The 15,497-nt window shown below is 44.9% G+C and overlaps 1 protein-coding gene across 1 annotated transcript; it reads left to right on the forward strand.

The window, feature by feature from the left end:
* The first annotated feature begins 1,600 nt into the window (after positions 1–1,600).
* LOC133447651 (POU domain, class 3, transcription factor 4-like) lies at positions 1,601–4,467 on the forward strand. The gene has a single exon (XM_061726376.1). It carries the CDS (start codon positions 1,611–1,613, stop codon positions 2,730–2,732), a length of 1,122 nt encoding a protein of 373 aa, XP_061582360.1. The 5' UTR covers positions 1,601–1,610; the 3' UTR covers positions 2,733–4,467.
* The last annotated feature ends 11,030 nt before the right edge of the window (positions 4,468–15,497 follow it).

A 15,497-nucleotide genomic window follows, 5' to 3' on the forward strand; every position in this document is an offset into this window, starting at 1 on the left:
AAATTTTTATTCGTCTCACATGGAATTAATTTAGAGTAAAATATATATTTTTTTTTCATTTAAATTGTGAATTCATTTATCAAAACCAATTCACCGTGGCGTGTAATCAGTGTGACATGCACGAAAAAGTCCCACTGAAACAACTGCAACTTCAGAACAAACAACGTCACATTTTTTATGCCATTACGACTCAAACGAAGTAACCCAGTTCCCCCAAAATGAGGAAAGTGGAACAGCACATGCCGGTGCCATCAAATATTCAGCCACGTCGCAGTCGAGATTCAAAGAAGGCAGCTGCGTAAAGAATTGACGCGCAGCTTCGTGCCGAAATGAGGATATGAGCAAAACAACAAACAAGTGGATGTGATGAAATATTTTTTCCGCCAGTCTACAAGCAGACAGAAAGTCCCGCGTCACCCTATCCCCCCCTATCCCCCACCCCCTCTCCCGCACCCCCACCCACCTCCAGCGGCTCGGCCCGCACCTCCAGCCCGCCGGCCAGCTCACCTGCTGCGGCCTCATCTCCGGCTCCTCGCCGCTGCGCTCAGCGCGGCGCGCGGCTCCGCGCTCTTTAATGACTTTCTGGTGGCTGCAGCCTTCTTTTATTTCTTCTAAATGTATGAAAATGTATGCAAATTTAAATCAAGCTTAACCCAGGAGCTCCGGCGATATGTTTAATGGAATTTCAAACCAATAAGGGGGACTGTGACGCAGTCTTCTAACGGCATGATATTATTACAAGTAAGGTCTGGGTTGAGTATATCTTTACCTGTTTTACAACGCGGAGACTTTAAAATATTAGTGACTTTAGAGTGACACAAAAGTAATATTTTGATGAATGTATCGCAGTTGCGAGAGAAAAAAATATATATTTATATATGTCTAATGCTAATCTTAGTGCTAATCTAATTAGACTAAATTGCAAGCAGTCGTGCTCAGGTGTTGTTTTTTTTGTCTGGACAAAGTGATTAAGAGCATAAATGACCCATGCGTAAATTACTTTCCGTAAAACACCGTCCTCGGACGTGTCTTTCCACAAACACTTGAGCAAATTTTCTCTTAAGTTAATAATTAGCAGTGAGAACTGCTCTTAGTTTGATTGTATCCCTCTAATCTAAGTGCTGGCACGTCTATGAAATGCCATTGCGCTTTAATCTCTTTCTTCGCACGCACTCGAGGGTGACGGGAGCAGCAATAAACCCGCGCGTAAATCAGTTGGAAACTTTAATTAATAAACAGGAACTGCGCTCCACGCGCACATCATTCCACAGCCAGACCCAGTGGACCGGCGGTGCGACACGCTTCCGGTTCCACTGCTCGCATCCTTTACGCCTGATTTATGGTTCCGCGTTACACCAACGCAGAGCCTACGCCGTAGGCTACGTGCGTCGATTTAACGCAGAACCATAAATCAGGTTTTACGCACCCGCGTCCAGAGGCGGAGGCGCGGCGCCCCAGTGCCGTGATTGGTGGGCGCGCGTCGTCAGCGGGGCTGTGAGTGGCGCGGGGGGCTGTCAATCAGCGGCAGGCCGCGCCGAGAGAGAGGGAGATGTCAGACGCGGAGAGCTGCTGCCTCCCTTCAGTAGCATTAGTGGGGTTCAGCAGCCAGCATGGCCACAGCTGCCTCCAGCCCCTACACCCTGCTCAGCTCCACGTCCATGATCCACGCGGACAGCCAGGCCATGCAGCCTGCCAGTCCCTACAGAGGGCACCAGAAACTCCTGCAGAGCGACTACCTGCAGAGCGTCCAGAGCAACGGACACCCGCTCGGGCACCAGTGGGCGAGCAGCCTGTCCGAGGGCGGGCCCTGGTCCACCTCCATGGAGCAGCAGGACGTGAAGCCCGGCCGAGAGGACCTGCAGCTCGGCATCATCCATCACCGCTCTCCTCACGTAGCGCATCACTCCCCTCATCACAACAACCATGGCAACCACCCGGGAGGCTGGGGAACTCCGGTGTCCCACAACTCCTCCATCACCGGCGCGCAGCAGATCAACATCTACTCCCAGACGGGCTTCACCGTCAACGGCATGCTGGACCACGGCGGCGGACTCACGCCTCCACCCAACAACCCGCAGGGCCATGCAGCAGGCATGCACCCGGGCCTCAGGGACACGCTCAGCCCCGACCACAGCGACATGGTGCAGGGCCACCACTGCCACGACCACTCCGACGAGGAGACGCCGACCTCGGACGAGCTGGAGCACTTTGCCAAGCAGTTCAAGCAGAGGCGGATTAAGCTGGGCTTTACGCAGGCGGACGTCGGGTTGGCTCTGGGCACGTTGTACGGCAACGTCTTTTCCCAGACGACCATCTGCAGGTTCGAGGCGCTGCAGCTGAGCTTTAAAAACATGTGCAAACTCAAGCCGCTGCTGAACAAGTGGCTGGAGGAGGCGGACTCGACCACGGGCAGCGCCAGCAGCATAGACAAGATCGCCGCGCAGGGGAGGAAGAGGAAGAAGAGGACGTCCATCGAGGTGAGCGTCAAGGGGGTGCTGGAGACGCACTTTCTCAAGTGTCCCAAGCCGTCCGCGCAGGAGATCACCTCGCTGGCGGACTCGCTGCAGCTGGAGAAGGAGGTGGTGCGCGTCTGGTTCTGCAACAGAAGGCAGAAGGAGAAGCGCATGACGCCGCCCGGGGAGCCGCCGCCGCCGGGGCCGCCGACGCACGAGGGACCTTATTCTCACAGCGGGAGCGCGGGGGGGGACACCTCCTCCTGCCACGACCTCTGACCCCCGTCCCGGGAGGATTCCCACACACACACACACCCCCACCCGCACCCCGCGGGGCGCACGGCACAGACACTCGAGCGCAGGGACGCGCGGAGGCCGCTTCCAGCAGCCTCCCGTCCCGGTACAGACTCCCCCAGATGCCTCCAGCACTGACCCCCACCCCTAAAGGAGGATTTATGCTTCTGCGTTAAATCGACGCAGAGCCTACGCCGTAGGCTCTGCGTCGATTTAACGCAGAAGCATAAATCAGCCTTAACAATAACAGAGATACCTGCTCAGCCTTCACCAGTTTTTTCTAACTATCACGAGGGCATTATTCTATCTACACAGCGGCATATCAAACATGAACCATTATCCTACACTTTTTTGGAGCGCGCCGACTTGTTTTCCACATCACGGATTTGAATACAAAATGTGCCTAATTACCTGCCAGCGCCTTTGGTTTGTGATTCGCATCAGCTCGATAATAGTGTTAACATGGGACTGATGTTTTTTTTGTCTGGACTGTCCTCGCACACGCCGCCAAAGTCGGCTGGAATGATCAGTGGCGTTGAAACAAACGATCGGCCAATATCACTGTTTTTTCAAATGATTTATGCGGCAACCATATAGGTCATTCTGCAGTCCACCTCACGCTTCCTTCGGCCTTGTAGTTCTCATTATATTTGCATTTTTGTAACATACGCGTAGCAAACCTATACTTATTTTTGCATATGCAAACATAGGCCATTACTCCAGTTGTAGAGGTTTTGCCACATAATAGCACTTGGAGCATTTATGTTTTTAATTCACGGCGGCCTGTAGCTTATTAAAAAAAAAAAAAAGAAATGAAAAAGAAAAAAAGAAACATCCGCAATTTTCAGCTATTCATGAATCCATATATCTGATTTCAATCATCTTCGACCATATAAACTGTGTGGACTCTGAAATAGAGCCGAGAATAGAAAGAGGAGTTGACGACGCTACACACCTGCCTATAATTTTAATGTACGCTCAATATCAAAATTTTATAATCTAAAATACTCCTGTTATTTGGTTTATTTCGTAAGTATTTTTTCCAATATTGTACAGTTTTATATATTACCATTTTGAAGTCATTAATTTAAACAAATGCTGTTAGTTATTCATGCACTTAATTAGCAATGTTTAAAAAAAAAGCAGACGAACAAAAAGATATTTTCAGTAAGACTGAACTGTTTTGGCGGTTTTATCCCAAATTTCGATGACAGCTCGAGTAATTATTTATTTTCAGTATAAAGCTTGTATTATGTTTTGAAATAAACAATGTATGTTGTAATAAACAGTTTCTTGCTACAACTGTTCACTGTCTAAAAGAGAATTGGACGTTTAAGGAATTCAGTTAGGAGAATAAGTCATATTATTATTATTATAATTTTTATCATCATTATTATTATTGATGCAAAAGGTAAAATCGGTCTTAAAATATTTACCATCAATTCAAAAATTTTAAAATTGAAAACAGTTGCACCTAACTTCTAATTAAAGTCATGAGGGGAGCTATGTTAAAGGATACCGTTTCTCATAATTAAATCTATGTGCGGCTCCTGCAGCAGCGAGGCCACCTCTCGGCTTCAGCGTCACCTCAAACACGAAACTTTCACGTCTCCAGCAGCTGTAAAGTTTCCAGCGGTTCAGCAGGACTTTGGCAACCCCGAGACACTTTCCCCCTCGCAACTCTGCTGAAATGTTATTGTCCGGGTCCTCTGTCCTCCTCAATCAGACATGCGTGATTTATCGCCAGGGCCGCTGGCCCTGACAGCAAAACACAATGACATACACACACACACACACACACACACACACACACACACACACACAATCAAAAGCAGATGAATCTCATTTCAAACACTACAGCTGTGTATAATTGGCATCCCAGGGTGAAACGGACAATATGCAAAAAAAATAAAAAATATATATTGCCCCAAAAATAATGCAGGGATGGAAATATATCAGCTGTGGACGCATGTGCTGCTTACATCATTCAAAAATAGATCCGGAGAGGGAGGGTGAAGGAAGGAAAGAGGAGGAGAGGGGAGGAGGAAGGGCGGAAGGGTGCTAGGCCTTGCCTTGCAATGGAGAGCCTGACTGGAATACTAATGTGTCTGAATTTATGCATCTCCTCAGTCTGCAGCCCTGAGAGGGGGGTGGGGGAGACAGGGAGGGAAAAGAGGGGTGTGAGGGTGGAGGTGAAAGAGGGCGGTTATGTAGAAGGAGAGGAAAGTAAAGCCATGGCTGATTGATTCCATCCATCCATTTTAGTTTGAAATAATCCCCTATTTCTCAGTGTGAGGGGGGGGTGAGGTAGGGGGGGGGTATGGAAGAGAGAAGAGCCAGAACCAGGGAAACAAGCAAAGCGAGCCAAAGTCCAGAGCAGCACTGCGGTATCCTTGAGCCTCTTCCATCTCCTCAGTGTGGAGCTCCAGCACAGTTTGGATTTAAGTGGAGAGAAAAAAAAAAGAAGCAAACCTTTACCAGCTCCATCTTAATGTGTCTTTAACTGGTTCCCCCAGCACAAATAACTCACGTGTGGAAAGACTGACTTGGGAAAAAACGTGGAAAGGTCAGTGAAACAAAAACATAACAGGTGCAAGATGAAAGCACACTTCAGGTCTGAGTGACAGAATTCAGCTAATTATTTTTTTTCCAAAAAAGCTTCAGGTTGGATGACTCAGCGCTGCACTTTAGCAGATAATTGAGCCTCTGAATCAGATCCTGAGTGAGTGAGCTGATGATCAGACAGGACGGTAGCAGCGGAGAGGTGATATGTAGCAGTTTAGAGGGTGAGTGGGAATGTTTGCTTGGCAGAGAGGATGATGGGAGCGGCCGACTCACACCGCTCTCATAATCCCTCCTCATTTCAAACCCTCTGTTCTCTTTGAATCTACTCTGTGTCCTCTTTCAAAGACTTTGGTTAGAGAATTTGATGATTAAAAAAAATAAAATGTAAAAAACCAAATATATCTAAATAAATTGTTTCCCAAAGCTCAATAGTGTTATTTTTCCCACTAAAGATCTCTGATATGAATTGATTAAAAAGCATAACATTTCTGGGAAGATGTTAGAGAATCAATAAGCCAACGATATTCTGTTTTCAGTGAGACTGACAAGGTAGCAGGTCAAAGAAAGGACACTGAATGCCACATTTTCTTTAATTAGACAGGAGCTGCCTAAGTGTTTGCTGAACACACCAACCAAACAGTAGCCCCACATGAGAGAACAGGATGTGGCTATTTGACCGTCGGTTGCATATATTGTCTCGTATACTTAAAAGTGCATTAAATGGTCAAGTCTGCGGGAATCCAACACAAAGTGCAGGCCTAATATCTGACATGTTTTAAATCGATGAGTTGCAGCATTTTTGATTAAACTTAAAGTATAAACGATATTGGGGTTTTTTTTATCTCCAAAAAATAAAATGCAATAAATGGAAATCATGCAGAATCAATATATGAGCTGCTGTATCTGAGCTGAAAGACCAAAAAAATGTACAAGTTAAAAGAAAAGTTTAAAAAAAAAGTAAAAATCAAAAGCCTAAAAAACTTTTTTTCATTGTAAACAAAATACATTTCTTCTATTTATTCAGTTTTTGAATATTGTTCAAATGTAACATAGTCCTACAACCTAAAAGGGGGGTAAGTCTTGCAAAGTTAAATCCCTTAAAATTATATTTGGGTTGAATTTAAGGGAAACTATCAAAAGTTTGCAAAGATTTCTAAAGTAGTGAAACATTTCTTTCTTGGCAACCATATTCACACATTATGGCTCATTTTTAAAAGTAAAAGGACTTCCTGAATGCTGAATCTTGAAGAAACGACAATATCAGCGTCTCAGCAGATGCTACAGTTCAGATACCATCAGTTTTCCATTAATAACTCCTGAACTCTGAGCATTTGTAGACATGCACACAGCAAAACTTTCCAACAACTAATGGCTAAGAGATTAATGTTTCTCTCCTTTAGCTGGAAGAATAAATGACGCTTGAATTTGACCTGTAATGACATATTTCTTATATAGCACTTTTAAACTGTTTGAGCACATCAGGGTTTTTTTGCAAAACATTACACACTTGTTGCAGAGGGAGCACCACGGTGCCCAGTGCTCAGATTCTCCTCTTCCTTCAGAAGAGCCCTGGCACAGCTTGACAGCGAACGTGACCAAACTCGATAACTGCTCACCCGAGGGCACAGGACCTCGTTTGGTATTGATAATGTATTAGAGGACAGTTGGCTCTGAATCAACTGTAGCGGGGCCTGAGACAGGCGGGGGAGGAAAGCCGTTTGAATTAAGAGGGGAGGAGGTGTCAGGGAAGAGGAGAGAAGACAGTGGAATCTGAAATAGGATTAATCGTGTAACCTAAAATCAATTTCACATCCTCACTTCTGGCATCCTCTGCCAGGGCAGCTTTTAGGTTGGGGTGGGGGGGGCGGGGTGGGCTGAGACATCCTACATCCAGGCGACTGATCCCAGAGAATAGAAAAAAAAAATGAAATGGAGTTCCTCATTGCTGTGGGCGAAGTTTTGGTTTGGAAATGTGAACTCTCTCACCTCCTTAGATGAGCAAAGCTGCAGAAACCCTGCAGAAACCTCTCTTTTTTCCCCTCCCTTTCTCTTTTCATTGATTCAGTGACCCAGAATTAATGGTGAAACCCGTGTCAGTAAAGCAGCTGCCTCCGTGATCCTTGCTGGCCCTTCTCTGCCGAGGCTGTGGCATCCATGTCTCTGCAATCAGCGCAACAGTTCCAGCAACGCTGCTGCTGCTGCTGCTGCACCGGTGATTGCTCCATTAAGGAACATAAAGTGACAAGTACAGTTTGTTATTGGGGGGCTGCACATTGTGGCGGGATGTTAGGTGGTCGCACGTGGCTGCACGTCGGCAATTAAGAGGTCATATTTCTAACTGGCATGTTTAGAGAAAATCTGTCTCCAGACTGCCAGCATGTCTGTTAAACCACGCACACACACACACACACACACACACACACACACACACACACACACACACACACACACACACACACAGGCATGAACAAGTGTGTATGTGGGAGAAGATGGGCCTATTTATGACAGCGTGAGTAAATCACTGTGTCTGATATCTTTATTTGAGACACAGAGCTGATCACTGCTCGTCCTGCTTGTTCCACATTAACTCATTATCACACACGCTCACTCCATTAATTCTCCTGCTTTTATTAGCAGCAAGAGTGGATCCACACACACACACACACACACACACACACACACACACACACACACACACACACACACACACACACACACACACACACACACACACACACAGTGGGTCGACGACAGGCGCTGCCTCTACCTCATCTGACAGCTAATGGCTTCATTAGGAGCGGCGTGCTAATTGGCTGACTTTGGGGAGCCGCTCGTTAATGAGGATAAATAGATTCACACCTGAGCGGGGGAGCGGCCGGCGCGGCCACGCCGGCGTGCGTGGGAGCTCGGCGCTCGGCGTGGCCGCGGCCCCCGCACTGGTGCGTCCATGGACGTCCTCTCCTCTCCTCCCTCTCCTCTCCTCCCTCTCCTCTCCTCTCCTCCCGGCTGAGAGCCGTGCCAGGCGCACTTATTAGCCGGAGCGCCTGATGAGCACCAGGAGGCCAAAACAAAGAGCAGTGTGTCAAAGCAATTAGCCCCACTGTTTACCTCTCGGCTGACTGCGGAGCAGCTTTTGATCCAGGAGAGGAAGAGCAGCGCACGGAGTCGGACTCAGACAGTCCCAGGGAGGAAAGAAAAGACAAGAAAAGAGAGGATTTGGGACAACAGCTGCTCTCTTAGGCCGGAGTGTGCGCGCGCATTGATGGAGAAGTCCTCCTGCCTTGCTCCATCCATCTGCTTCCTCGAGCGCGCACCCGCGTCCTCTGCTGCTGGCCGTGACAGCGCTGACACGCACGCCTCTGCTTTAAGCCTGATTTATGGTCCCGCGTTAAATCGACGCAGAGACTACGCCGTAGGGTACGACGCGCACACTACGTAGGCTCTGCGTTGGTGTAACGCGGACCATAAATCATCCTTCGGACACCGCTGGCGGGTGGTACCTGCGTGGGCTGCAGACAAAATGGAAGCAAGCCAGACTTTTCTTTTTTTTTCCATTGACATGTTATAGGACACAAACTGGTTGTTCAATAGTGACTTATCACGCAGGGGGCAGGGACGCCACCTAGTGGTGGCTGCAGCACCTGCATGCAACATTTTGTGACTTTTTCATGCAAGAAACATCCATCCATCCATCCATTATCTATACCCGCTGTATCCTTTGCAGGGTCACGGGGGTCTGCTGGAGCCTATCCCAGCAAATTTTCAGGCGAGAGGCAGGGGTTACACCTTGGCCAGGTCGCCAGTCCATCACAGGGCCACATATACAGACAGACAACCATCCACACTCACACCTACGAGCAATTTAGAATCATCAGTTAACCTACTACGCAGGTTTTTGGACTGTGGGAGGAAGCCGGAGTAACCGGAGGGAACCCACGCAAGCACCAGGAGAACATGCAAACACCACACAGAAAGACCGGGCCAGCGAGTCAAACCGGGAAATTTTTGCTGTGAGGCAACAGTGCTAACCACCAAGCCACCGTGCTGCCCATGCAAGAAACAATGATATTTAAAAACATTTAGCCTATGTGCACACATTTAGGTCTGAAAGTATTTGACCACAACGATTCTGCCGTAATACACCACCCCAATGGGTGTGAAATAAAACAAGACCACATAGGCTCCCCACTTTAAATAAAAAGGTTTCACAGAAACATTGCCTTTTAATAATCCGCAATTACAGTTATTTTAAGAGGCAGCAGGGTGGCTTGGTGGTACCTGGTGGTTAGCATTGTTGCCTCAAAGCAAGAAGGTTTCCGGCTCGACTCCCAGGAGTCTCTGTGGAGTTTGTATATCTCCCTGTGCGGCTTCTTTCCACAGTTTCAGAACACCTGTTGGGCTAATTGATGATTCTTAATTGCCAATAAGAGTGAATGTGAGCAGGCTGTTATCTATACGTGAAGCTGAGATGGAGTGGCAACCTGTCCAGGGTGTATCACTAGCCCCTTTCACACAGCCAGTTCGAGGCGGGAACGTTGCGCCTTTAAGCCGCCTCGCTGTTCTGTGTGAAAGTCACGGAGGCGGAATGGGGGGGCCAAGTGGCCCCACCAATAAGCCGGCAGCGGAGGTAGTCACAGAGCCGTCACAGAGACGAAACGGGGTCTGTGTGAATGACACAGCCGGCATGCCGCTGACATGACGGTCGGACTGACGCTGTCGTCACGCCTCTGATTGCGGAACGCCGGCATGCTGTGTGAATTTACAGACGGGAGCGGCGTTATGCCGGCGTTGTATGGTTCTGTGTGAACCAACAAAGGCGGCGTATTGGCAGGACTTCTTTACACCAATATTGCGGAATCTCTGTGTGAAAGGGGCTCCTGTGTTTATACTGGAAAGAGCTGGGATAGGCTCCAGCAGGCCTCCATGACATTGGATAGGAATAAGTTGGTATAGACAATGGTAGCTACTCTTTTAAACAAAGGACCTCACGCTGAGGGTCTCAAAAGAAGTTAATTGGCCAAATGTGCTGCATTCTATCTATACTTCAAGACAAATGAAGGGGATAAAAGGTCTGGAATTGATATCAGGTATTGCGTTGGTTTGGCAGCTGTTGACTGGAGATATCAATGTGAAATCTTTGGTGTGACCATTCTGAAAAAGAAAGAAATGGATTATGACTCTGAACTTTTCATTTTCCTTGTTTTATCCTTCCACAGCTGTTCTTGCCCATTCTCTGTATGTTGTTCTATATATATATATATATATATATATATATATATATATATAGCAAAGCAACAAATACAGTATATATATATATATATATATATATATATATATATATATATATATATATATATATCATAAAAAAACCTGTTGCTTTGGGTCACATAAAGTAAATTGCACTACTCCTTTTTTCGTAATCCTGGTAACAGCTACCGTTCAAATTATTTTTTATATTTTTTATTATTTTATTTTTATATTTTTATATATATTTTATTTTTTGATAAGCAGCTGGCTTCAGAGCCATCAGGGGTGTGCTTGTGCTGAGGTCCCACGACTGACTTCTTATCTTCCTGCTGAGATTCCTGTCTCATTTCCAGAAAAACCTTGAGGTCCTGACTCTTGATGAAAGGAGAGCTGGGGGGAGCTCATTTCCAGAGTGCTGAAGGTTTTTAGCGCCATCAAGAGTCCCATAACAAGGTGAGCGGTTGCTGTGTGTAAAAATGTTTTATGAAAAGATGGAAATGTTTTGTGAAAAAATGGAAATAATGAATAAAAGCTGGCTCAGCAGCGAAGCTATTTGCCTTTTTTCTTTTTAGCAATCTTTCTTGGATTGATTTCTTGTTTCAACACTCTTTTATACGGTATGTCCTTATTGCTCTTGCTCCCTGTATTGTCTTGCTCCTTAATATTCCCGCCAATCTCTCCTCCTGCATCCCTGGGCAATGACATTAAACTGATGGTGTAAACTATGTTTGTGGTAGAGTATGACGAGACGGGTCCTGGTGTGGATAACAGCCACAACAAGTCAGATCAAATGGTTTAGTAGATTTTTAGTCACTGTATTTCAATCAGAAGAGTGACTAACTCAATTCATAGTTCTTGAGCCACCTCTACCACTTGGTTGACATATTTAATGCTAAAAAAATCCACCAGATGGCATTGTGGTCATATTGGGTCATCTTTCCCCTCCCCCACCAGAAAGTCAGAAACAAGAAAGTCAACCATTTTGAGTGCCTTTGATGAAACTCTAACAGGTAGAGAAAGTTTTCTAACATATGTTAGTGTTGGAGGTCTTACTGAACAGGACTGTGCTACTTGATAGCATAAAAAAAATAAAAGTAAATGAAGAATACTTTTTTTTTTAAACTTGCTCAGACAAATGGTTGATTTATGGCTTTACGTTGTGTGTGACATTTAGCTTATATAATTAAAATCGGCTATTCGCCATCAAAATCAACCCACCCGACCCAATATTGTTTTTCTTTTGCTGTAATCATACCACGTTTAGGGTTTTTCTCCCACTAGGGCGGTGTCTACCTGCCATTGTTAATTGCTCGGGGGTCATGTTCTGGGTCTCGAAAGCGAACTTGTGTTGTAATAGACGCTATATAAATAAGATTGAATTGAATTTACTGTTAGTGAATCATGAATATGCTGAAAAAATGAATTAGTAATCTTTGTCACTTTGACTTGTGATTAGTAAACGTAGAAATCGTAATTATCACAGCTAATTTATTTTGGAACTGCCATATTTTTCGGACTATAAGTAGCTCCGGAGTATCAGTCAAAAAATGCGTCATGAAGAATAAAAAAACATATAGGGCGGGCACTGCAGTAGGGAGAGCCAACGGCAGAGACTGTGTTCATTTCAACACTTTCGACATCGGGTTGCCCCGATGGCCCCGACCCTCACATGGGACATGGTGACAGCTATCTGCCTGCATTGATCACCATTTTTCAGGTAGGAAATCTACATCTTTCTCGTGTGTATAAATCTGAGCATCACTTCCTCCAGTACGTAACCTTTGTTGCTCTATGCTTTTATTTCCCTCCAGGTTGTCACACTTCATATTACGGTATGTATTTTGTGATTGAGGCTCATTCTTGGGAAAGTTTTCTGTTTTTCATTGTCATCATTTTCGTAAGTGGCGACTAAAGTCTTCCTTGATGCTTAATGTTGACCGTGAGAGGTGCAATAAACATACCACCCTTCATGTCACCAACCAGCGGGGCTCCTTCATCATTCTGAAGACGGGCTGGTCCTCATCGCCGCGCACATCTTTGATACCGGGGAAGAAACCCCAGTAGAGCGGCTCGATGAGGACGATGATGATGTGACAGTCAGCAACTCGACCCGTTTGCAGGACGCCTGCACCAGGTGGACCGGCTGATTATATAACCTGAAATGTTTAATGGTTTATTATTTTGTGTGATCAGATTAGGAGTTAGTGAATAGGATGGTTTGAAACATGTGTGTTGCTTTGGGTCACATAAAGATAATTAAACTATTCTTTTATCTAACCCCATAGGTGGACATTTACACGGATGCTGGTAGCAGCCCACGCAATGAGAATTCCTTTGTGGCAAGACCGGTACACAACTGGCTTCAGAGTCATTAGATGAGGTTGTACTGAGGTCCCGTAAATGACTCCTTATCTCCTTGTTGTGGGTCAAGTTTCATTTGAAGAAAACTTGATGCCTGGTGGAAAGAGAGCCAGGTAAGAGGTTGGCCTGTGTGCAAAAGTTAAATGTTTTTGGATGACTGTAAAAACATGGAGGCCTGATAAAAGTTGCCCCGGCTGTGGCTATATTGTACAGTAAACTGTTTGGCATTTGTGATTTTTTTTTTTACCAATTTTTCTTTCATTGATTTCTTGTTTCAAAATTCTTTCCTATGTCCTTATTGAATTGTCACATATCTCCTTTACCACATCTGCTCCTGCGCTCTGTATTGTCTTGCTCTGTTTTAAAATCCTCTCCAACTTCTCGGCCTGCAGCCTCAGATGGTGACAGAGGCCCTGAAGACCTGCGACATCTTCACCGGTTTGTTTGTGGTGGAGAGGATATTAAAGGTCCAGGCTTTGAAACCGACTTCAAGGAGAAAGGCAATATCTATGACTTGATAAATCGTTAATACATTATCTCAGGTCTTTTGATTTGCTTATTGCTTCTTCAAATACAAACCGGATTCGGTTGAAGTTGGGAAATTGTGTAAAATGTAAATAAAAACAAAATACAATGATTTGACAATACTTTTCAACCCATATTCAATTGAATACACTACAAAGACAACATATTTAATGCTCAAACTCATAAACTTTATTTTATTTTTCAAATAATAATTAACTTAGAATTTCATGGCTGCAACACATGCAGTAGAAGTTGGGAAAGGGCATGTTTACCAGTTCGTTACATCACCTTTCCTTTTAATAACACTCAACCGTTTTGGAAGAGAGGAGACTAATTCTCTTAGCTTCTCTTGTGGAATTCTTTCCCATTCTTGCTTGATGAACCGCTTCAGTTGTTCAACAGTCCGGGGTCTTCTCTGTCGTATTTTACGCTTCATAATGCGCCACACATTTTCAATGGGAGACAGGTCTGGACTGCAAGCGGGCCAGGGGAGAACCTGGACTCTTTTATTTCGAAGCCACGCTGTTGTAACACGTGCAGACTGGGGCTTGGCATTGTCTTGCTGAAGTAAGCAGCGGCGTCTATGAAAAAGACGTCGCTTGGATGGCAGCATATGTTGCTCCAAAATCTGTAGCCTATGTACTTTTCAGCATTTATGTTGCCTTCACAGAAATGTAAGTCACCCATGCCATGGGAACTAATGCACCCCCATACCATCACAGATGCTTTTGAACTTTGCGTTGATAACAGTCCGGATGGTCCGCTTCCTCTTTGGTCCGGAGGACACGACGTCCAGTGTTTCCACAAAACACTTTTCCATTGTGCATCAGTCAATCTTACATGAGCTCGAGCCCAGATAACCCGGCGGCATTTCTGGATGTTGTTCATAAACGGCTTTTGCTTTGCATGGTAGAGTTTTAACCCGCACTTAATGATGTAGTGACGAACTGTATTTACTGACAGTGGTTTTCTGAAGTTTTCCTGAGCCCATTTGGTGATATCCGTTACACACTCATGTTGGTTTTTAAGGCAGTGACGTCTGAGTGATCGAAGGTCATGGTCATTCAGTCTTGGTTTCTGGCCGTGGCGCTTACGTGCAGTGATTTCACCAGATTCTCTGAACTTTTTGATGATAATATGGACTGTAGATGTTGAAATCCCTAAATTCCTTGCAATTTTGCTTTGAGAAATGTTGTTCTTAAACTGTTCAACTATTTTCTCACGCAGTTGTGGACAAAGTGGTGACCCTCGCCCCATCCTTGCTTGTGAATGACTCAGCATGTTTGGGGAGGCTCCTTTTATACCCAATCATGGTACACACCTGTTCCCAATTAGCCTGATCACATGTGGGATGTCCCAAATAGGTGTTTGATGAGCTTTTCTCAGCTTTCTCAGTATTTTTTGCCACCTTTCCCAACTTCTACTGGATGTGTTGCAGCCATGAAATTCTAAGTTAATTATTATTTGGCAAAAAACTATTAAGTTTATCAGTTTGAACATTAAATATGTTGTCTTTGTAGTGTATTCAATTGAATATAGGTTGAGAAGGATTTTCAAATCGTTGTAGGCTATTTTGTTTTGATTTACATTTTACGCAATTTCCCAACTTCAACCGAATCCGGTTTGTACAACCCTACTTACCCAAAAAGTTAGCATTTCTATGCTTAATATTGAAAAAAAACTAGACGTAGAGATCCAGACCACAGATATTCTTCCATTCTTTCAACATGCTCTGTATACTAATGTGGATAGTTTTTTGATACAAGTGTATGCTGTTACATTTACAATTTTAAAATTGTATGTATTATTATATATTGTTATTTATTATGTATATATTATTATATCGGTGTATTTATCATAATTACAGGTATTATTACGTAGCCTTTTTCTTCTACGGAATCTAAACTGCCTCCACAGTAGACCTGTAGTTCTCGAGACCGGTCTTGGTTTCGGATAATTGAGATGCCATTGCACACACCGAGGTGACAGAATCTTGTGGTCACCAGTTCTTCCTCTTGTTAATGTACAGTTTTAAAAACTTTATGTATTTTG

Source organism: Cololabis saira, chromosome 7, assembly GCF_033807715.1.
Source record: "Cololabis saira isolate AMF1-May2022 chromosome 7, fColSai1.1, whole genome shotgun sequence".
Lineage (NCBI taxonomy): Eukaryota > Metazoa > Chordata > Actinopteri > Beloniformes > Belonidae > Cololabis > Cololabis saira.

Bases quoted from the DNA above. Each gene is read 5' to 3' on its own strand.
- LOC133447651 (XM_061726376.1), top strand. From the start codon at position 1,611: ATGGCCACAGCTGCCTCCAGCCCCTACACCCTGCTCAGCTCCACGTCC.